Below are 23,737 nucleotides of genomic sequence, written 5' to 3' on the forward strand. Positions count from 1 at the left end.
ATTCACAGGATTCAACATTTTGCCTACATTATTTCATCTCTCCCTCCATTACTTTTTTCAGGTTAAAAATATATTAAAGCTAAACCCATATTTGTTTTTACATAATCATCATACCATGATCACTCTCAACAAAATTAACCATAATTTTCTCAATATCATTAAATAACCTGCACATATTCACATTTCCCTGATGTCCAGAAAATGTCTTTCTCTGCCTTGTCTGAGTTAGGATCACCATCTGATCCACATGCTGCTTTGAGTTGGCAGTGTTCATTTATGTTCGATAAGAGAAATGGCACAAGTGAAGACTTTTTATTTGAAAGAGAAATAAATGGGCTAAGGAATGCAAACGGTGTTCAGCATCATAGTAAAGCAATGAATTTCTAATACTATATATTCACTCCTGTCATTCGCTCACTATATCTTCAAGATCATTTGGACACCAATTTTCTTGGACACCAGCTAGTAACAATTTATCACAATAAATGGTATGTCAGGACAAAGTTAATTATATACCAGCTTACCTCAGCCAATCCACGTCATCCCCCCATCTCAATAAACTATGCACCACAGTCACACCAGAGCTTTTGCTGATCATTTAATGACAACCTTGAGCAAAATACTTTTCAGGGAAGTTTTCCAAACTTCTTATCCATGCTGCTTTTCTCCAGAAAAACACGTGTGCACAAGCAAACACACACATACACAATTTAGAGTTGCTGATTCCAAAGAAGGTAGACAAATGGGTAAAGAATTTAAAAAAAAAAAAAAAAGTCCTCTTCATACATAAATCTTTCTCAACTCCCATTAGCAAACATGATTCAGATATAATATATTCAATAATAAAAGTTTGTGAAAGAGTTAAAATTAAATGAATTTATATTTGGTAATAACACACCATAATGTGTAAACAGACATACATGTGTTTACATTCACAGATATGTATATACCTGCAAAATACTCTTAGTATATTTTATAGCTTGCATAAGCACATGGGTCAAAAACTTCTACCTTTAAGACAAAAAGGAGATTTTGATTCATATTTCCTGCTGCAATTTCTTCTTTTCCTATTTTTTTAATCCCCATTTTTAAAAGTTTGACTTGCCAGCCAACAAGCTACAGCACGACCCGTCCCACGGCCATGCTTCAAAGTTCCGACAGATATATTCCTCCCTAAGCACTGCAACTATTTCAAAATCCTTTTTATAAAATAGGGAGTCATGTCCACACAGGATCAAAGGGCATCCTACAGTCTGGCAATTGCCTAAGAAAAATGGCAGCACTTCCATGAAATATGCCCTAAAATAATTCTGTAGCTTGGTATGTCCTAATTTCAAATTGGATGTTTATCTTGGAAAGGCTTCTATCTAACTTGTCCATAAAACAGCTCCACTTAGCTCTATGAGCTCTGTGAAAATGGAATCCAAAGCTGGTTATTAAGGGGGCCTAGAGATAGGTTCCATATGGCGGAACAGCATGGGAGGGCAAGGCTGAGGCCTATACAGGCGCGGCTTGGCTGGAGCTCCTGATCTATCCATGGACACTCGTTGCATTACACCATAACATCTGGATTATTGCTTGTAATGTCCCTGGGAAATATCCACTTTCCATCAAAGCCTTTATCTATCTCAGTCGGACTTTGAACATTTTTGTATTTAATGCAGTCATGTTTGATCTGATGGACTTGCTCTCTGTGTCCAAGTTTTTTTCCCCCCCTTCCTAAAGGCTGTGTAGAAAAGAAATTTTTGCAGAGTTCACAGATAGTAAAGGACATAAGACCTTTATTCTACTTATTTCACCCTAAATATTTCTGCAAATGCCATTATAAGGCTCTGTTCAAAATAGTTTCATTTGTGTCACATATTCTCTGTGTGGGGGTGTATGTGTGTGTGTGTGGGGGGGGTTGTTTTAAAGAAGTTTACTAATTACTTTAACATTTCTCTTGCACCCCCGAGAGGTGTGATGAGGCAGAAGGCATAAGAGCAGAGTCTGTGGACAGGGGCAGGGTGGGCCATTCTCTATGTGCTGTAACAGAGCCAGCAGGCAAAATCTGCTGTTTTACTCTTTGTCCCCACAATAAATTGACTCATCTGCATTCACTCAGTTAGCAAAATTACTCAGGTTTCCATATCTGTGCCCCCACCTGTAAGTGAAATTTGTCATCTTACTGCAGCTGGGGATGTGAAAGGAGAGGAGATGACCCATCACAGGGGAAGCCCACTCCACCTGAACTGAACTGAAACAAGCACCAGGAGATAGAGCAAAGTTTCTGGGTCCTGACCCTAATTCCTCAGCAGACATAACAGATGAAATATAGTGCATCAGGGTTTTGTTATTTTTCTCCTTCTTCCCACGAGATCAGAACCTTTTGCTATTTCTATGTTCATTCATTCATGTGCTCTCTTCCTCAGCCCCCACCCCATCAGATGGATGCCCATTCTTATAAGAGAAAAAGTGATTTCCATGTAAAGCACACAGGTTAGCTATGAATAGTGGAAACAAGGCATGATATTCAGCTTACAGGCATACTGACTCTCATAAACATGAAACAACCTTGAAAATATTCATTTGCCTCTGGGTCATGACAAACCACAGTGAAGGCAGGATAGGAAGAATGGGATGGGGACTAGAAATATATGCTATACAGCTTCCACTCTCTTCAAGTAGGCAGACGGATTCATTCTAAGTCCTCAAAAGTTTGTGATCTAGGAACAGATGATCAAAACAGCAAACACACTGTATTCCAAGGACAAACAAAATGGGCTGCAGCTTAGCAAAAGACATTATTCGGGGCTATGTGCTAACAGGCATACTAGATGGCAATGTAGATTCCAATAGCCCAATTTCTTGGTGTGGAAGAAACCCAGGGATAATGGACAGGACAATTCAGTGCCTCCTATCTGTCCTGAGGGGTAGAGAGGTTAGGAGTAAAGAAACACTCAGAAAGAAGGATGGAACGAGAAACTGGTGCTGCATTCTGCAGTCATTGATATCAAGGTTACATTCATCTGTGCCACACTTTTCAGCTGACGATGGTAACTAAAAACCATGGGATGATTATCCAGAATACTTCCTTACATATAATAAAATCCGAAAATGGAAAGCAAAAAGACAGTGAATAGGGTGTACATACAAGGCGCCAAATATTGTGCTAGTAATTTACATATCCTCTCAGTAATCGAGGTCAAGAATATCAGTGTCCCCATATTGCCAACACATCCTATATTGACTCTTACTGATTAGTTCAATGAAAACAAACACATACACAAATGAACAAACTCTATGAGAAAAATGAATGATAAAGCAGGATTCCAACTCTGCTGATCATTGTTTTGAAAAGTGAAGGGGAAACATTCAGTCTATAAAAGCTTTCACTGAAATATTCTTTCAAGTATTTTCAACATGTAAAACTACTGTTCCTTGTCAACGGCTTTTATAGCAAGACATGAGAAGATCCATACAACCACAGAACAGGCTCCCAGACAAGATCTTCCTCCTCGGCAGCTCTTTTACATCATCTGAAGAGGCTCCTGTAGCCGTAAATTCTAGAACTACACAAAAATCTTTGCATAAGGATAAAAAGAAAGCCTTTTAAATTTCCCACATGTGCATGAACATGGAAGATGAGATTTATAATTGTAGGTGAAAACTATCACAGTTTCAAGTACATGAATAATCTGTATATACGAAGACATTAGTTATAGAAGTTCTGTTTTAAATTTAACATTTTGAAATTATAAGGGAATGTCATTACTCAAGTTTTCCACTTAAACAAATTTTTAAAATACTTTTTTAGATGTTGATTAACCTTTATTTTATTCATTTATCTATATGTGGTGCTGAGAATCAAGCCCAGTGCCTCACAAGTGCTAGGCAAGTGCTCTACCACTGAGCCACAACCTCAGCCCCTTAAAAATAAAAAACCAAAAAATTAAACCATGAAAAGATTAATATATAGATAAGGATTATAAATATCCAATGACACTCAGAATTTAGGACCAGGGAAATATTTTTAACCTATTTCCTACTATTAAAAACTAGATGAAAAAAGTGGAGGCCATGTGATTCAATAAGGTTATCTTTTTGTTCTGACATCTAGGAAACTCAAATGTTGTGCCCATATGCAATGATGTTAATCATCTAATAATGATTTTTGTGTTGTCCCAATTGTGTTTACATCTCTGTTCCATTTGTCTATTTTTCTCCTTTACTTAAAGTATTAAAGAAACACCGAGTCCAAGACTGGGAGTAAACAGAAGCACACAGGCTGGAGACTCATTCTCAAGCTACTCAATGTGCAGGGCTGAAATCTGAGCTGGAGTTCTGCTTATGTTTTGCACAATGGGCACCTCTCCTCCTTGCACCCTAATCCCAGCCTTATCCCCAAGAACTAAAGGTTTGCAGTCACGGCTGCTGACCCAGGAGGCCTAACCTTTCCTACACCTATAGCTTTGATTCTTACTATCCCAGTATCCCACTGAATTCTCTAAATCAAATTACCCATTCCTAATCAAATGGTAATTATAAAGGCTTTTGGGCAAAACCTATAACTATTTTTAAGGGCAATCTCTATGTATCAAAATTCCAACATCAAAATGTGGGGCAGAATAGTAAGGAAACAATACAGAAAGAGGATCAAAATTCTGCCATTCAGCGATATTTGGGATGATGCAAAATTATGACGTTATGGGAAAAGACGTAATAATCTAAATAAAACTACTATGAGACTGAGATTAAAAAGGAAACAATATTTTATACATAATATACTATTTTAGAACTAGTAAAATTTGATACTCATAATGAAGTAATCTTCATGCCAAATATTACCTAATATAAAAATCCTAAAAAAGAAACTTCTAGTTAAAAAATAACAAAAAGGCTGACCAGGATATTTTAACCATTTTTATAATATTAATCTGAATGTTTACAGTTTCCATCGAATTATTTTGATAAGCCGAAAAACTATCTCTCTTTTTCTTTAAAACTGCACACTCCCAGAAGCAAAACAATCAACATAACTATAAAAAGTCTTTACAAATATATAACTGACATGTAACAAATAAGATCACAAATAGCTTTCAGTGACTTTATTCATTTATAATCTTACTAAATATAAATACTAGGTTTGGGTATTTATTACATTCTTGAGCCCAGTATACTGAAGTCAAAAATTCTAGAAACTACCATGACTGAGAGGCAGGGGGTAAGACAACATCTCAGTTTTGAGATACAACTCTGCAGTATATATATATATATATATATATATATATATATATATATATATATATATATATATATATATATAAATACTGCTCTCTGGATCCTCTGTTCCCTTCATATTTTTGATATCTTTATCCAAGCCGTCAACATGTTTTCTATCCCTCTTCATTCCTTTGGCCATTCTTCCATAACCTCTCCTATCCTCCCTAGACTCCAATATTCCCCAAGCTCACAATTTTTCTTCCTAGCCTTTATGTTCTTCAACAAACTGCCAGTGCTCTTCCACAGACCGAAGCTCCCTAACTAAAGATGGTTATTGATGTACAGTACCAGTGTTTTAGTGCGGCAGCAGAATCAATAAACGAGAAAATACTGCTTTGTCAGGTTTCAACAAAGAATTCTGGGAAACTTTACTGCTTTGGGTGGTTACAGAAACTCTTAATCCTGAGAACGAGAGCTGGGCTCTCTTCTGTGGTGAGAAATGATGTTCTTCTACCCTCTAGTGACTATGAAGGAATAAAGCAAAAGTTGGAGGAATTTTAAAGACAGCGTTGCACTATTATTTATCATCTCTTAAATTTATTTTTAAAAAGAACTGAAGTGTAAGGAACCAGGTGAACTGATAGGTTAACAAATCACTTTATCATACTTATTTTAAAAATGTTCAAAATGTTTTATATTTGAGTATGTTTCAGAACTTTGGTTCCTTTGGATTTTTAAAAAACAAGACTGATTATAATTGTTCTCTCTCTCACACACACACATACCACAGAATCTCTGACCTGGAGGTCAAATTCCTTACTTTATAGAGAAGTAGGCAACTGAGATAGGTTAGAAATTAGAGCTGTCACACATGTATGCAGATATGTGTTTGCATGTGTGTGTGTGTGTGTGTGTGTGTGTGTGTGTGTATACATACATGTAAACAAAGAGATTGTGCAGCATCTTCCTGCCATCTGCAACTCACTCCACCACCATTTAAAAACTGAACTGGATGAACAGCTTGAAATATAATATTATTTAATATGAATTATTTTTATTGATTATTAATCTTTAAAAAAGTAGCAGAGTTGCTAAATTGTTATAAATACTTTTTGGGTTTTGTTTATTTATAAAATAACTTTCATACTTAGTCCCCTAACTTAAAATTTGCTACTTGAATGACAATGAATTACTAAATAATGCATTCCTACCTTGATATACCTATGCTTTTTTATAAATTCAAAATTTATAAATTTTTCTTATAAAGATACCAGTAATGTAAATAAATTAAAAGTATTGCATGAAAAAAAATCTTTAGAAGAAATTCTTACCAAAAAATGACTTTTTTTCAAAAAATATGGAGACTTATAAAATATAGCATATATTTAGAGCTTTCAATCAAACTGTACATTGCCCCTATAACACTAATGCTGGTGCCAAGCTAATGGCAAATAACTTCCTAAAGGACTAAAGTGAACCATGTTACATTGTAAATAATCCAAGTTTAATGAAGTGTAAAATTCTAACATGGCCAATACATATAAAATGTCACCACTCCAAAAAGTATAAGTTCAAACATCTGGATATACCTTTATTTAATGAAATGTTAAAGGAAGGTTGTTCCTCTCTTATTCATTATGGCAGTAAAAGGCAGAGGATGCTTTTACGAGTAAAGGATGGATAATATCAATTATATGTACATTTGTGTCTGTCACAAGCATGAAGTTTTAGCCAAACAATCTAAACAAAAAACAAGCATACTTACCTTGCTGGCACTCAGCCGCTTCCGATTTGACCACCGCTATGGATTATGTCCATTGAATAGTGAACATGGCAAAATGAAAGAGAAAAGGAATGGATAACAATGTAATAATATAATAATATATGGTGCAGATTACACACAGATGATTGATAATCAAATTCTGAAGGTACCAAGAAAGTGCTTTTAAGCAAACAGGAACAAAGAAAAATTACATTTATGTGGTTGTGTTACATAATTTTCTCAAAGCATTTTGTATGCAAAGGCAATGGCAGATGAATACTTTTCTCAATCTCTAGTACATTTGTTCTTTTAATGATCTTAAGGCAGTATAATTTTATCTCTTAAAAAAGCAAAAGTATTTCTCCTATTTGAAATCTTCAGGTAGTTTTATGGATATGCTAACAAAATCCATGACCAATGTTAGTTCATATTTAGTTGTCCACAGTTTTAGATAGTAGAAAACATAATTCTGTTCACTTTCATAGGACAAATCACAATATTCAAAATAACATAAAAAATTCTAAATCACTATTGTCAAATTAAGAAAAATGAGTTAATATAACACTGTAGGAGGGTAGAAAAAAAATTCTGAATAGTAAGAAATTTCACCCCTGTTATCTTTTGATCTCTCATTTATCATGTTAAGGCTGCTGAATTTCATCTATAATCAAAATCTCTCCCAGCAAAACTGTCTCATCACTTCTGTGACCATCCAGAATGTACTGCAATGCTCTACTCTGGCTGGTTAACCAGCTAACCGGTTGTTAAAACTTGGATGAATTTGGGAGATTACAACTCAATTATGAACCTGATCAAGCGGACCCCATTTAGTGTTATGCTTAAGAAAATAAAAACACCTTTAGGTAAATGACCTATCCACTTTGTCACTAATGTCTTCCCATTAAATTAAAAATCAGAAAATAAATATTCTTTAGGGGAAATCCAACCCTCAACTGACCAGAAACTAAAACACACTGGCATAGAACTGACTTGAAAATATTCTTTGTGACTAATGTTTTCCTTGGTGAAACAGAGTTCGACACTTAGCACATTACACAGGGTTATGGATATTACAATCAGGGTATTAAAATCAGATTTCCTGGTATTTTCTCAACATGACAATGAATATTTTCACCCAATTCAACCACTGAAATTAATTACCATCTTATAGGTACACAAGGTTCTTTAGGGCCCTTTAATGTATCATATGTCATTTGATTTTTATAATAATTATAAAAGACAAAACAGATCAGGATACAATGGGAAGTGACTGTTATTGCTTCCTTACTTACTGCTGTGCTATGAAATACCAAACATTAAATGTCTCTATAGCATGCCAAGCACCCTATTTGATAACTTCAAAATTCAGGATCATATGAAAGATACACTTCTTATCCTTATTTCACACATAAGGAAACTGTGGTTCAGAGGTTAAATAATTGAGAATTTTTCCACATCATTGGTGGTACTGAGGTTTAAACACAAGCAATCTGATGACAGAGTCCATTGTTGTAATTATAATTCTATTTTTTCGAAGGAAAGGAAAGAGCATGTTTTTCAGTCTTCCAGTCCCTTCCAGTCAGAACCTTACCTTCTGACTGCACCATGTTCACATATATTTAAATCCCTGGACACAATGGTAAATTAAAAAATGTTGCACGTATTAAGGTTTTTGCCAGTTTCGTTCTAAAGCAACAAAACCCAACTCAATGGTGTTGAAAAGAAAAAACGGGTATGAAACTGGAAATTTAAACTGAAATTTATACATCAAAGTTTAAATTAAAATGATATTTAAGAACTGCAGGTTGTAGCTCAGTTGTGGAGAGCTTTCCAAGCATGCATGAGGCCCTGGATTCCATTACCAGCAACCGTAAGGAAAAAAAAAAAAAAAGAAAATTTATAAATTCTCCTGATCAAATAATCTAGTGCCCTCCAGTCCCAAGGGCTAGTCATGCCCATTTAAAAATTCCATATAAAATTTCCTTCAACTATTAACTTGAACTCAGTGAAAACAACAAACTTTTTTCTCTTGTCTATTATACCCAAAGGGCCCATGACATGCACTGTAAGTTGAATAATCACATATGGCCTCTAATAAATTATGCCTCAATTAACTGTTTCTTGGTAATACTTTGATCAAGGATACAAAAAAAAAAAAAAACCTGTCAAAATAAATGAGAGCAGGCAAGGTTTTCTCTAATATAAAAACATATGAAATAAATATATTGTACATCGACCTCTGCCAGACAAAAAGAACAAGAATGGACACAAGTGAGCAGAGTCTGAAAAATTCTTCAACACAGGAGATGGGGAAGGTCAAGTAAAAGGAGGACCAAACTATATACAGCAATATTTTTTGGACTTTGGAAAGGTATTCTTTGAGATGTTTTAGCAAAACAAATCTACGCTGCATCTAATGTTAATTGTCCTGCAATTTGAAATAAATTGAAACTAAAATGTCATTTCACTAAAATTCCAAATTTTAGTAATATTTATAAATGTATTTTAAGAGCCAATATGACTGTTAAACATAATCAAATATACTATAGATAAATTCACAAAGGTAGTCATTTCAATATATAACTTTTTTTATGAGGAAATCATCTAATTTTAAAAATGCCACTTAGGTATATTTGAGAAAACTTTAGCAGGTATATGTTGATGAATATACAACCATGTGGCAAATGATACCTATTTACATGGTAGTTTATTCTAACCTGGCATCTGTCTCAAGCAACCTATCACCTGCTGTACCCATTGACATTGAAGCAAGACTGAGAGGAGTTAGAAGAACAACCTTCCTTCACTATGTGGAATAAGAAAAGTTTATTTAAGCATCAGTTTAAGATATTTTAACAACAAAATACCAATGTCATTGAAATTCTAAATATGAATAGTGCCACATTTTATAAAAGCAATTAATAAGGAATTTAAATTTAAAACAATCAAGTTTTCAGTTGACCTCTGGCAATTAAAAGATTGGTCTAGCGTTCTTACTTCTAAAGCTGTCTTTTTTGAGTTTCCTAGAAATTCATTCATGAATATTAAATTAAATAAGTTACTTAAAATCACTAGTGATGCCAAAATAAAGTTTTCTCCTTATGCAAACCACTGCCTCAATTCAAGAAACAGTTTTAAAGGCATTATTTATTAACAGCCTTCAGATTTCCTACTGGATTCCACATGCTAAATCGTTACACATCTTATTATTTTTCAAATAGGTACTTTAGCTGACTTTAATAATATCTTTCAAAAAATTATAATCAAAGCTGCATTTTGTCCTATTTTAATTCTTAGAATTATCATGCATAATCCCTGAAAATAAAATGACATTATGATTCATATAAACATATTTGCTCGTAAGAAGAGTCTCAGTTGATTCTATCTTGATAAAGTCTAATGTTTTGTTCACGTTATAGACATCTTCAATAGGTAGGACATTAACTACCATGCAATAGACCAGAGAATATTAAAATTTGTATCTTTCTCAAAGCACTACCAATGGAACACTTAGTAGCTAAAAATTTAAAAAGAGGATGAAAAAGAAATTTAAAAATGCTACAAATCTGTATACTCAATCACCTTAATAATATGCAATCAATAATGAAATACTGAGACCTGCTTTTCATAAATGAAAAATGTCTGGGGCCTATAACTTTACTAAATAACCCTTAATGAAAGCATATTTTGTATGATGGTTATGAACAAACCATATGTAGCATGTAAGTTTTAGTAACACCAATGCTAACCATATTCCCAACTAAAATAGAGATTAATTTCTAAGTAGATTTTCTTTTCAGGGTTGCAAAAAAGATATGTATTACCACAGACAGATACTTAAACTCTATAAAAATATTTCCCACCCACCAAGAAACAAAAAATCACTGTAAAAATATCAGTTATCTGCAGCCCAGTAACCAAAAGACAATCATAATAACAAGTTTAAAAAGAACAAAGAGGTCACACTTACGTGTCTCTTGAAATCACCCTGTTTTACTACTAGGTTCAAATTCAACACAATCACTCCCATGTCATCTTCTAAACTGTTTGGATCTTCCAATTTTAAAATATGCTCAGTTGTTCTATGAGCAAACAGAGAAAAAGTAAATGTAGCACTTTTTAACAGTACTACTTAGTCTTGTAGTTCATCAGGAGTTTACAGTAAATGTTTCCTATTCCTGGAAAAGGATTAGATGCAATGCTAAAAAGGCACTAAATTTAGTGAAAATCAAACAACCAGAAAAATTATCTGGCATTGTCTAACTCAACAGTTGGTTAACTGATCTCCTTCTACTAACACACAAATAAAATATACATGTTTATTTTAAGTTAGGTTAATGACCCTGAATATCCACAAATGAATGTGCAAAACCCAATACACATTTTAGAATACATAATAAATGGCTTAGTGCCTGACTACCATTTGACATCTAGAAAGCAAGTGGCAGAAAATATGTTGAGAGTTATAATACTTTAAAGAACTCTTTCATTTGCTCCTATTTTTGTTATGTGACATTAACAAGTACCACTTAACATCATCTTGAGTTCCTTCTAAAATGCATTAATGACTATTAAAATGTAAAAATACAATACCTGTTAAGTTCAAGATCACTGAGAATGATAAATGCAGAACCCATGAAATCAGATGTGGTTAAATCTCGATCATATACCTGACAAAAGACAGAGGCCGGTTATTTCACGTGAAAATAGTAATAAACCAATAAAGTTTATTAAATATGAACAAATGCAATTGGCTAGGAATTTTAAAATCCTCCTTTCAGACCTTCAAGTAAACCTCACAGTACAGGTAAAGAGAAATTTAGCCAAGCATATTCAGAGAACAAAATTATCCAGTGTTGCTCATTTTGCCTACCATGGGCCAAACAACAATAGAAAAGACTTTAAAGGCATATTCATATGAATTAAAATGCTATGCACAATGTACCACTCTCTTTAGTTTAAATGGTCTCTCATTAAAATTTAGTATTTTCCATGGTGAGTAGATCTGCCAATTAAATAAGAAATTTGCTAAATATTCTATAGCAATCCCATTCTGCACTCAACTCATGCAGTGTTAACCCAGATGTTAGAGCAATTGATGCTTTGCACCCAGTAGCTTGAAACTCTATTAAGTATAAAGTTAGTCCTAATGAGAAAGGCTTTAGTACCTGTCACCACTGCACTACCAGTAATAATTCTTCCACATTCAGTAAATTTGAATACAATCAATGGAGAGATTATTTTCACTCTGATTTGCTGTAGAGCATCTCTCATTGATTTGAGAGAAACATAGTTACCACTAATGGTATAAAGAATTCATTCAATATTATTAATACTTTAACCCAGTCTTTGAAATTAATAAGGGCCAGTTAACTTTTAAGAAGGCATGAAAAAACTGCTGAGAAATATTTTTGGTGCAGGAAGAGATCTGAAAGGCATCTGTGATTACCTTCACCCGCAGCTTTTGATCAAGGCTTTGTATTGGCAACACAACTATCTCATCCCAAACTGGGTTTAAGTTCTTATATATGACCTTGCTTTTGTACAGCGTCTTCCCATTCAGCTTAAATTTCACATATGGATCACTTGTGCCTTTAAAAGAGAAAGAACAAGACAGAATGTTAACATCCATGTAAAAGCTCAGAATCTCCATGAAGTAAAGATGCTGCTTCCCACAGTCCCCAGGCTCAAAACAGTCTACTGAGCACACCCAGAAATAAACACCTCCTTGCATAGATATGGAAGGCCCCAGAGGCGGGGGACAGAGAAATCAAAAAATTGGGGGGTGAATGATTAATTCCCCTTTGTCTTTAGAGTCAAAATACACATGGGTTCCCTGAGCTTTTTCTGTTTGGTTTCATTGTGGATACATCATCCTTCCACTGCCCTCAAACATTCCAGAAATCACATCAGTGTTAGGAGTCCTGGGGAGAAACCCACCCCTCCTAGGGACAGCAGGAAAAGGGATAGAAACCACTTTCAAATATCTAGCCAGATGGCTGATTTGACTCTGTACTTTGAGGTATAATCATAATAAATCAATCTCTGGAACCACTGGCTCAAAAGATGGGGCAATGGAACTCAGACTGGAACCGCGGGCGTAGAGATTAAAGCGACAGAGTCACCATTCTTTGTACATCCCAGCACCTGCACTGCAGCAGAGAGTATTGTTTCACCCTGGCCAGTGGAACTCCAGTCAGCCAGGCCCTCAGCTGGCCTCAGCCCTGACACGGTTGACCTGCTGGGCTCCTCCCAGGGGCTGTGAAATGGATCCCAAAAGGGAAGAATAATGTCCCTCCAATTACTGAGCTCAAAGCAAAAAGAAGGGCGATGGCAGATCTTCTTGCATAATTTTCAGATCAATTGAGGAAAAAAAAAAAAAAAAGCCTGCAGACATAACATGAATTATGTGCTGTGTCTGTTACATGTGTGTGCACCATTGTACAGTGCCTGGAATACACTAGCTCATTAACACCTGAGCAAGAGCAAATAAAAAAGGCATAAATGAATGAACAATCAATGAGGGGATAAATGAAGACATTCTGAAAATGCTACAAAGAAAGAAATTTTGATTTGAGGAGTTACAGTTCATTTTGAAGCCTAGAACTACGAACAGGTATAGGAACACCAACAGTCTTTCCCAAATGGCTTGGGCAGAGAAGATAGGTCCCCTGAATAGTTAATGAAAAAATTTCTGATATCAAAGTCAATCAAATATCATGTAAGAATATAAAAAAATCAATTAGGTTACTGTGGCACAAACATTTACAGAATTGTTAATAACCATCATTAATTAATTGAATTATTTTTCAGGTCCTTTTGGTTAGCCCCAATATTAAAAATTACTTTAAAAATGTTTTTCAACTATTTTAGCTGAAAGTAACATTTCTGTAGAGTAAGAGAGGAGGGAAAAGGAAGGTCCTGGGGAATGATTGCACATAACAAACTATGTTATGTGCATGTACAGATATGGCATAAAGAATCCCCCTATATTAAGTACAATCATAATGCACCCGTTCAAGGAAAAGTCTTAATAGATATACCAAGGCACAATTTTGAAAAGTCAGCCTTCCAGTATTACAAGGCTAATAACTTTTTTTTTTCTTTTTACTGTGCTGGGGATGGAACCCAAGTTCTCACAGATGCCAAGGAAGTACTCTTCCCCTGAGTAATTTCCCCCAACCCCTAGGAAACTTACTCTAAACAAAAAAATTAAACTATAGATACATATACATATTCAACTCTCACATTTTAAATCTGGCAACACTAGCATATGGGCAGCAGCCCAGTTCCTGTGATTTGAAACTTGGACACAGGCATACCATGTTGAGCAGCAGCAGCTCTGAGAGGGATAGTGAAAATAAATGCATTCACAGTCATTCAGTGGAATTCTCAGTAGTGAGTGAGCAACCCGCCCACCCTCCTCCCTGTAACAGTACAAGAGAAATCCTCTGGCTAGCCAGACTTTAAAAATCATCAATATATATATATATATATATATATATATATATATATATATATATATATATAGTGGTGGAAAACTATAATAAAAAGAGGCCTTTAATTAAATGAAATTGCCACTCTGGGATCAGGCCTTCATGCTTGTCAGCGTACTCTCAAAATAAACATCTCAAAACTCGGCCTCCGTGGTGTCACTTTCTCACAGGCAAGGCATACTGGGTAATCCCCAGGCATCTTGACAGCTACATAATGTTCAAACTGTTTCACGGGTGAATGGCGGCAGTTGCATGAAAGAAAATATTAATGTCTGGAATTAATAGAAAAAAGGACCTGGGTTTACAAAGCCAAACAAGGAAGAGGGTGTCAAGTTAGTGCAGCGTTAATTGTTAGGGAAAATTTGAGAAAGGGAGGGAGCGCAGGGTGATTTTCTCTCTTGGAGCCTAAGTGCCTCACTGTCAGGGAAGTGACATCTCAACTAGGCAGGTTCTGAAAAGAGGGTCCGCTGCTCAGGAATGCAACTCCCAGATTATACAAATGATGAGATGACACCTGAATGGGTGGACTTTAACCTTGTTTGCCAGGAGCTTCAAACACAATGAGGCTCTTGTGGTACTTGGTACTCTGGGCAGAGAAGGATGCGAGTTAGCCCAGGGTCTACATGCTGGTGCTGCTCCCAATTCTGCCACGTGAGCCTGATGGAGTCTCAAAAATTCAGAATCTCAAGATATCCAGAATCCATGGCCTGAGTGTCCTCCCCATTTTACAAACACTGACTGCTGGGCATAGGATACACCCCTGTAATCCCAGAAACATGGGAGGCTGAAGCAGGAGGATAGCAAGTTTGAGGCCAGTCTCAGCAATTAGCAAGACCCTGTCTCAAAATCAAATTTAAAAGGGCCGATATGGCTCAGTGGTTAAGCGTGCCTGGGTTTAAACCCTGATACCCAAAAAAAGAAGAAAAAAAAAAATTGGCTTCCGCAGCTACCATTTCTGCAACTGTAAAGTCATTCAGTCACAAATGGAGACTATTTGAAAATAAAAAGCATGAACTGTCTGTACTGAACAAGTGCAGACTTTCTTTCCTTATCATTAAACAATTGTCACTAAACAATAGAGTAACAATTCTTTACATAGCACTTACATTAGTTATTATAAGTAATCTAGAGATTATTTAAAGTGTATGGGAGGATGCATATGTAAATCATATCCAAATAATGACATTTTATTTGAAAGATTTGAGTTCCATGGATTCTATTACCTGCCAGGGTCCTGGTATCAATTCCCTGTAGTTATCTAGTGATGAATGTAATGCTGAGAGAAACTAACAGCTAGTCATTGGTTCTCCAAAATACTTCACCTGTTCCCACTCCTGAAACCAGGCATGATGTTTCTTGTTGCTGTTCAGGACATTGACACTACCAATGGCCATATCTTGCTTGGCATTGAGCCTGTCAGGCAACTGACATGCCATAAACACCCCCTAGTCACTCTGAGTCTGGCTCTGTGCTAGGCATTCTGGGATTTTACTGAGGTACAACAGTCCCACATCCTGCTCCTCTGTATCTGATAGCAGCAGGCATTCCATAACACAGTACAAAGTCCCAGAGTGAAGTGTCCAAGCAGAACTGAACGAAGTAGGGGTGAATGCTGGTTCATGGGCAGGAGAGATTATTTCCTGTTCAGATTCAGATGGGAATGAACTAAAGAAAGAGGGAGTTAAAATAAGAGTGAATGCAAACATGTACAGAAGGACTGAAGTAACTGAGGTAGGAGGCACTGGCACTGAGACGGGCAGCAGGAGAAGTCAAAATGAATGGAGAGGTTTGGTACCAAGCAAGCACTCCAATAGATCCAGAAGTTAAAGTGGAAAAATAAAATGAGAAATAAAGTTTAACAAGCAAGTTCACATCAGAGGCCCAAGGGCCCTAAAAAAATAAAAGGAGTCTAGTTATTATGCAGCAAGAATTACAGGTGTTTTATTTCCTGTCCTGCTTTTCTATTTATTAAAATAAAAGTAATAAGTGCACACAACACTGAAAGGTATGAAATGAAAATTTGGTACCCTATTTCTCTTGCCTGATTCTGTTTGTCTGATGTGCTCACTATAAGCAATTTTATGGGCATTTTAGGGGGAAAAACACAAGAATTCATGTTTTCACAAGTAATGTACCTGGGAGCTCTTTTCATATTAGTAATATAGATCTACTGAGGTTTATTTTTTTTATCAATAATTTATCATTTGGTTTTAACATTTTAACTTGTCACTAAATAATGGATATTTATATCACTTCCTCTTTTTTACTAGTACAAACACATTGCAATAACCACTTTGCATAATTATATTTGAGTTCAAAAGTGATTATATTAAGAAGAAAGTTTTAATACTGGAAGTGCTGGACAAACAAGAATGTACCATTTTGCTTCTGACGAACATTATAAAATTGTTTCCAACAGTTTAGCAAATTTATACTCCCACAAGTAGTACATGTTTTTGTTTCTTCACATGTTTACCAACTTTGGATATTATAAGTTTTTATTTCAAAGCAATGGCAGGTGAAAAATTTACCGTCTCCACATTCCTCTAACATTTTCTTCGTCTTTCATATTTTAGTTACCTGTGTTTGCATTTCTCATCAGTGAAATTCTTGTTTTATGTTGGCAATTTTTCAATGGGTTCCTGGTTTGTCTTTGGCTTCTGTATTTGGAGGAGTGCTTCATTATGGAAATCATTGACTAAAAATTTTGTCTTACTTTATTTAAACTTTCTATTGGCAAGGTTATGTTCACTTTTATTTTGTCAAATTTACCATTTTTTAAAAAATTTATGGCTTCATAATTTAACATTCTGCTTAGAAGCAATTTTGCCAATACAAGATTTTGAATTAATTCAGTCACCTGACTTTCCATTTATTTTGTATTTTTATTTTTACACTTAAGTCTTTGTTCCATCTGGAATTATTTTAGTATGAACAGGGAAGGAAATTCAGGTTCACTCATGAGTAGAAGAGTAAAATGATCAGAGCCAAGTTTCAGAAATATAAATCTGGCAGCAACTCATTATTTGGAATGAATAAGAAAGAGATAAAGTAAAGAAATCCAGTAACTGAAATACACAGTAGAGAGCTGAGGCGGATGCTGGACCCAGACCATGAGAGGTGGCTATCCAGGGTTTCCAGTGCCATCCATACAACCTTATCTCTAGAGATGCTCCACAGACTGAAAGGGGTATGTCATCATAGCCATTGGAAAAAAACTGCCTGCTATTTTCTTGCTTGGAATTTATACAATGTAAAATAAAAATAAAAAATGGAATACTGCTAAGAAATGCAATAAGACCAACAAACACAATAAGCAGCTTAAAACTTTTCTACTCTAAATATCAAAATATACTAAGTTTTACGTTAAAAACAGTAACTGTTCTACAATTATCAGATAAAACTGATGCTTACTCATTAAAGTTTTGATGCATATAAAATTTATAATGCAATGAGTAATAAAGACAAATGATTTAAAATATATATGTGAAAAAAATATTGTCAAAAGGTAGAAAACATTACTTGAAGCACTGATGTGCATAATATTAAGGTCACCAAGCCAAAGTTCCTGGAAGGTAAGATGTATACCTGGAGATACATGATATGCATGGGGCACTATAAACATGATTAATGAATGCATACAGTCTAGGGTTAGATGCACATGGTAGATGCAAATTCCAACCTTCCTTTCAGGAACTGTGTAACTGTGGAAAATTGACTAGATTTCCTTATGCTACACTGTCTTCATTTATAAGACGAAATCTACAAATCTCAAAGGATTATCTTGAGAGCTCAATGAACTAAAATACTTTGATGACCACAGACCCCAGACATTTACCTAGAGTGCTTTGTAGTAAGAGCTACTATTTTTGGTATCACTACTCAAGTTGAAAAGGGGGAGAGGGCATAACCATTTAAGTAGTATTAAAATTTACTTTCTTAATTTTAATGTCCAGGATAACACCCACTGCTAATTTGTCTCTATAATGTTCCTTTATTGCCATTTCTAAAGGCATGAAATTTATAATCACCTTCCTTCCCATAAGTTGGATGGAATATTTTTTACCTTATGCACTTCTTACAGGGATTCTAGGTGATTTGAATTTTTTTTTTTTTTTGTTAAACAATCTTAGCTTCCCTATAAGAAAATAGCTGTATTAAAACTAAAAATTTCTAAATCCTCATGAATACTCACTACTTCCTTACCTGAAGTCTAGAGGTTACTCAATAAGAATTTCAGAGCAACGTGGAAATTAAAAAAAAAAAAAGAAAGGCAGCTCCATGAAGATACAGGGCAATACAAGCCTACCATCAGGAGGAAGTCACTAAGAACCAGAGACCTTGAGCATTTTATTCTTCTCTTGAAATTTGACATCCTTACAGGTTTTTATTACATTAAAGATGCAATGAAAAAATGGCTGGTATCAATAGGAGAAGTCATAAACAGAATACAACAGTGAATGGCTCAGGAAAACCACTGTGATATGCAAATAAAATAAAAATAATGCACCTCTATTTAGGAACCAATTCTCTTTTTGATTTCTGATATAATAATTCACGGCCATTATATTAAAAGCAAAATCAAGATGTGGTTAAGAAAACAGAAGGAGAAAAGAAAAATCTCTACCACCTAAGAAAAGCTAGTGCGAGTTTATTTACACTTTCCATACTTATAACACACACATACACTTTTCACAAAAAGAAACTGGCCTTCAGTTTTATTTACCTGCTTTCCTGTCAATAACACCCATTTTTTCCATGCCCATAAATATATTTCTATTACTCAGTTTAATGGCATTTATGTACATATCTGTACATATTTATGAAAACTCACTTTATGATATAGTTTCTAAAAATTAGCATTCCAAATTTAAACTAAAAATACAGTACGTCAAATGCAAAAGATTATTTGTAAATAAACTACTTCTTGAAGATCAGCAAAGCTCACCTGCCAAGTTATAAAATTTAGCTTTGCAATTTCTCTGAAATAAAAGCAGTCTTAAACTAGAAGTTTAATTGCATGTATTTCTTTAAAGGAGTCAACAGTTCATGAAAAAAAAATCACCGATTTTTTATAGTAAGTTCACATTTTGCAACATCTGATAAGTTTCTTCAGTAGAGTTTAAAATTTCAGATTAAAGTCAACAATTATTTACTAGGTATTTAGGGAAAATGTGAACTCATTGCATAAACAGTATATGCAAATATGAACAGTATAAACCTGACTTTTTCTTATCCTCTGGGGCCAGAATAACAAGTGATCCTTCATTCTATTTATATGAATATGTTCACAGTTTTCTGAATATATACACATTTTTAGGATCCTTTCTCCTTACCAGAAAAAGAACTAATCTTGAGTTGGTTTTCCATGGGGGCCCTAAGTTCTTACTTTCCTAGAGGCTGGCTAAATACAGAACCAGACTTGACTTTCAGAAAGGGGCAGGGGTACTAAAACCAGTACTGATTTTTTCACAGGGGCTGCTGCCCTCTAGTAGTTAGGTTAAGATATCCTGATGGAGTAATGTCCTCCTGCTGCATTCTTAACTGACCTCTTCAAAAACAATAATGGACATTATGGAAACACAGAGGTCATTTTTCTTCAATTATATAAGAAGGAGCTTTTCCTATGGAGAGTAAAATTTACATTGTTTAAGTTACTGGCAGATTTCGAGCCTAGTAGAATTCCCAGCTAGGTTTTTTCCCATTCAAGTTAAATGAGGGCACATGCACATTCTCAGGTAGGCCCTATTCCATCCTTCTGTAGATGGCAGCATAATGCTTTTAGGAGCTGGTTTTCCTTATCAATATCAGAATTGTTTCTTCCCCAATCTTCTACTGGCCTTACCATCAGCACTTTGCTATTTAAAACACCATGATTAAACTATTTTGAAAGTGTCTCCCATGTATAATTGACTTCTCTCCTCTAAGGGGACCCCCATGTGCAAAAATCTCAGAGGTACCATGAGCCAGGACTGTTCCTGGGGGACTCTTGAAATTTAGTAGCACCAAGCAATTCCTAAAAATCCAGCTTACTAAAAGATTTTTTCCAAAAAACAAGTTATAGTGGATCAATGATTTGAAATTTTCAATTTTATCAATACTTGCTTTAAGAAGTTTATATAAAGTTTATGAAAATTTATGGAATAGTATAAGGAAGCCCTGGGAAATGGGGCGCTGAGGTTCTCCAGGGTTTTTTGGATTATTCAACTACACCATGGCCTCCCGTAAACTTCCTCAGACCTCCCAACACCACCTCACACTCCTTGACCCTCTTTCTGTCAGTCCCCTCCCTACCCGACTTCCCCTCAATACCTTCTCTTTTTCTTTCCTTAGGTTTCTCCTCTGTGGGCTCTGCAGTCTAGACTATGATATGCTCTGTTTCTTCTTTTTCTTTTTTAGCATGAAAAAAATAAAACTTGCTTAAATGCTACTTTTGTTATGCCTTCGTAAAGCATCAATGATGTGAGCCAGAAATCTGTGAAAGATATTTTTAAAAGTCCCCATCCGAAAATAAAATACACAGGTACAACTTATATAACTTCTTTGACAGATGAAAAAACATGTCAATGTACTGATGAATTCAGTAATTTTGGTAAATATGCTATTTGGTGAATATATGAAGGAACAACCTGGCTTTTGATGAGATGGTCATTAAGAGACTGGGCCCGGACCCCATTCTCGGTCAAGTGACCAGAAGCTCTCTAAGGTGTAAAGTTCTGCTTAGGGATCTCACACATGCTGTCCCTGTAACACCAAAACAGGAGGAAGGATAGCAACCTAGAGAAAAGGGAGAGGAGAGGAAGTGACTTGGATGCAGCAATAAAAAGAAGCTAGAAAGAGCTGGGGGAAATAAGAAATACAAAAGGAGCAAACCAGATAACCAGTGAATCTCTAAAGGGTGAAATATGCCAGATCAGTATTCATGCTTGCAATCTGTCTTCCAGAAATCCATGTTGCCAAAGGACACATAATTATTGATACGCTAATGTTTTTCTTTCTATTATAAATACACTAAAATATTCCCTGCACAAGCTACTCTTTAAGCGTAGCTCTAACAAAAGGGCACCAGCCCATATGGAAAAGATGGAGTAGCACCGAAGTTTGGTAAGAACACTAACATCGGGTATGATCTCACTTCATCCCACAAAAGCCCATAGAGACATGCACGATTCACATTGCTGTTTTAGAAAGGAGGAATGCAGCCTTATAAAAGGAGATCTTGCCATTCTTGACAAAAGGGACGGAAGCTGAAAGGCATTATGCTGAATGAAATAAACCAGACACAGAAAGAAATACTGCATGATCTCTCTAATATGTGGAATCTATTTCTCAAAATGTTGGATACACCAGAGGAACAGTGGTTCCCGGGAGTGGGAGAAGGAGGAAACAGGGAGAGGTAGACAAAAAGATCTAAAGTTATACTTACATAGGAAGAAAAAGTCTAGAGAGTTAATACACAGCACAAGGATTACAACTAATTGTACTGTCTTGTACCTTAGAAATGTGATAAAGTTTAGGTGATCTTTCCACAGAAACATACAAAGGATAACTATCTGAGATAACAGATATGAAAATTGACTTGATTTTTAGTAATTATTTCATTGCATGTGTGTATGTACATATGTAGATATATAGCAAACATCCTGTTGTACCTTAAATATATATAACAAACATTTTTTTAAAGGAATGAGGAAACTAGAACATCCCGCCTAGTCATTATTTAGCAGGGTATGAATGTGTGATTTAGCTGAAATCATAACTCAGCTGCAGGTAAATCATGGACACACAGAAGGGCACAGGTGCACATAAACATGCACATGCAGAGTACAGAACACCCCCTATCAACATCACAGACATTGGGACAAACCAAGCAAAAAGGTAACTTGTAGTACAGTGTCTAACAAGACACACATATTGGTAGGAACAATTAATACAACCATACACTGTAGAGAAGTCCCTTTCAAGCAAATAAAGGATGCAAATTAAATTCAAATCAATAATCTTTGTTTGGGCATAAGGCATTTCATGTGAAGTAAACAAAGGACACATTCCAGTTTTACTTCTTCTTTTTTTTTTTTTTTTTTTTTTTTTGATGCTTCATAGGAATTGAGGCAAGATTCTGACGAAGAGCAGAAAAATGGACTCAATAAGGTCGTGAGCATCCAGACATTCTAACCAACTCATGAGTCTGTAGAGCCTCAAAACACCAAAACCAAAACCAAAAATCTCCACAGGGCAGAGCTCAGTGGTGGGTATACATTAAAGCCTGTTAGGATGAACCTATCTGTTGCTGATGTGTATCCAGCCACAAAGGAAAAACAAACTGATTTCAAAACTCAGCTACACCCTTTGCTGCAGGACCTGGGCACCACTGCCCAGGTTAGATCGTTGAAAGTTTCAGATTTGCCCTCCTATGACAATCTTTCTCGTTCAGTGGCCCTGATGTTTCTGCGCTCTCACGTAAGCATCTCAATGATCTAGTGTCATCTGGTGTCCAGAGAAGGTACTACACTGAGAAGCAAACTCCAATTTCACAAAGTGAAGAAGTCTAATTGTGTCCTTTCAGTACAGCAAAAGTATGGTGGATAGCTGACCCCTGTACAAAAGAATATATCAACAGGAATCAGAGAGAATTCCAAGGAGCAAACCCCAACATGTATGGTACTTCACTATATAACAAGTGCCAAATAATTAAGGAAGGAAATAAATAGGCCTAGTTTGTTTTATTTTTGCCAAATGGATAGTTAAGTTCCTACACTGTGCCAAAAATCAAAATAAACTTGAAACAGACAAAAGCAGTAAATGAAAAATGTAACCAGACAGATGGAGAATAAATAGTCTAATGTGTATGACTCTCAAAAAAGTCCTTTTTCAGTGTGAAAACAAAGGAAGACCATCTTCAGAATTGGATGGCAAGAATAAAGTGATACTTTTAACAAAAACATTATAAACAAAATAAAAGGCCAATGACAAATTAAAAAAATATATGTGAACACAAGCAAGTTATAACAGAAGCAGTAATGACAATGGATGGAATAAGATATGTAAAAGAAAAGCAAATATCCCATAATCAAACATATTAAAGGATCCAAATACATTAATACAAACTAAAATGAAAACAAGATCACTATTATAAATCACATTAATAAAGATATTCTACATCCAACAAGGTGAGAAATAGAAATTGAACAACTTTGTGGCTTCTAGTGAGTGACAAAAATAGGTCTTTCTCAGAAGTAAGCTGGAAATTCTGTAATGAGAATCTTGAATAGGTCTG

The 23,737-nt window shown here is 35.3% G+C and overlaps 1 protein-coding gene across 1 annotated transcript in view; it reads right to left on the reverse strand.

The window, feature by feature from the left end:
• The window catches only part of MCTP2 (multiple C2 and transmembrane domain containing 2), a 217,322-nt gene that overhangs the window by 113,000 nt on the left and 80,585 nt on the right, over nucleotides 1-23,737 (reverse strand). Inside the window, 4 exon segments of the mRNA XM_079127378.1 lie at nucleotides 6,968-7,003; nucleotides 10,935-11,046; nucleotides 11,558-11,634; nucleotides 12,414-12,556. Coding sequence (XP_078983504.1) covers nucleotides 6,968-7,003; nucleotides 10,935-11,046; nucleotides 11,558-11,634; nucleotides 12,414-12,556 — 368 coding nt within the window.

Source organism: Sciurus vulgaris, assembly GCF_902686455.1.
Source record: "Sciurus vulgaris genome assembly, chromosome: 2".
Taxonomy (NCBI): domain Eukaryota; kingdom Metazoa; phylum Chordata; class Mammalia; order Rodentia; family Sciuridae; genus Sciurus; species Sciurus vulgaris.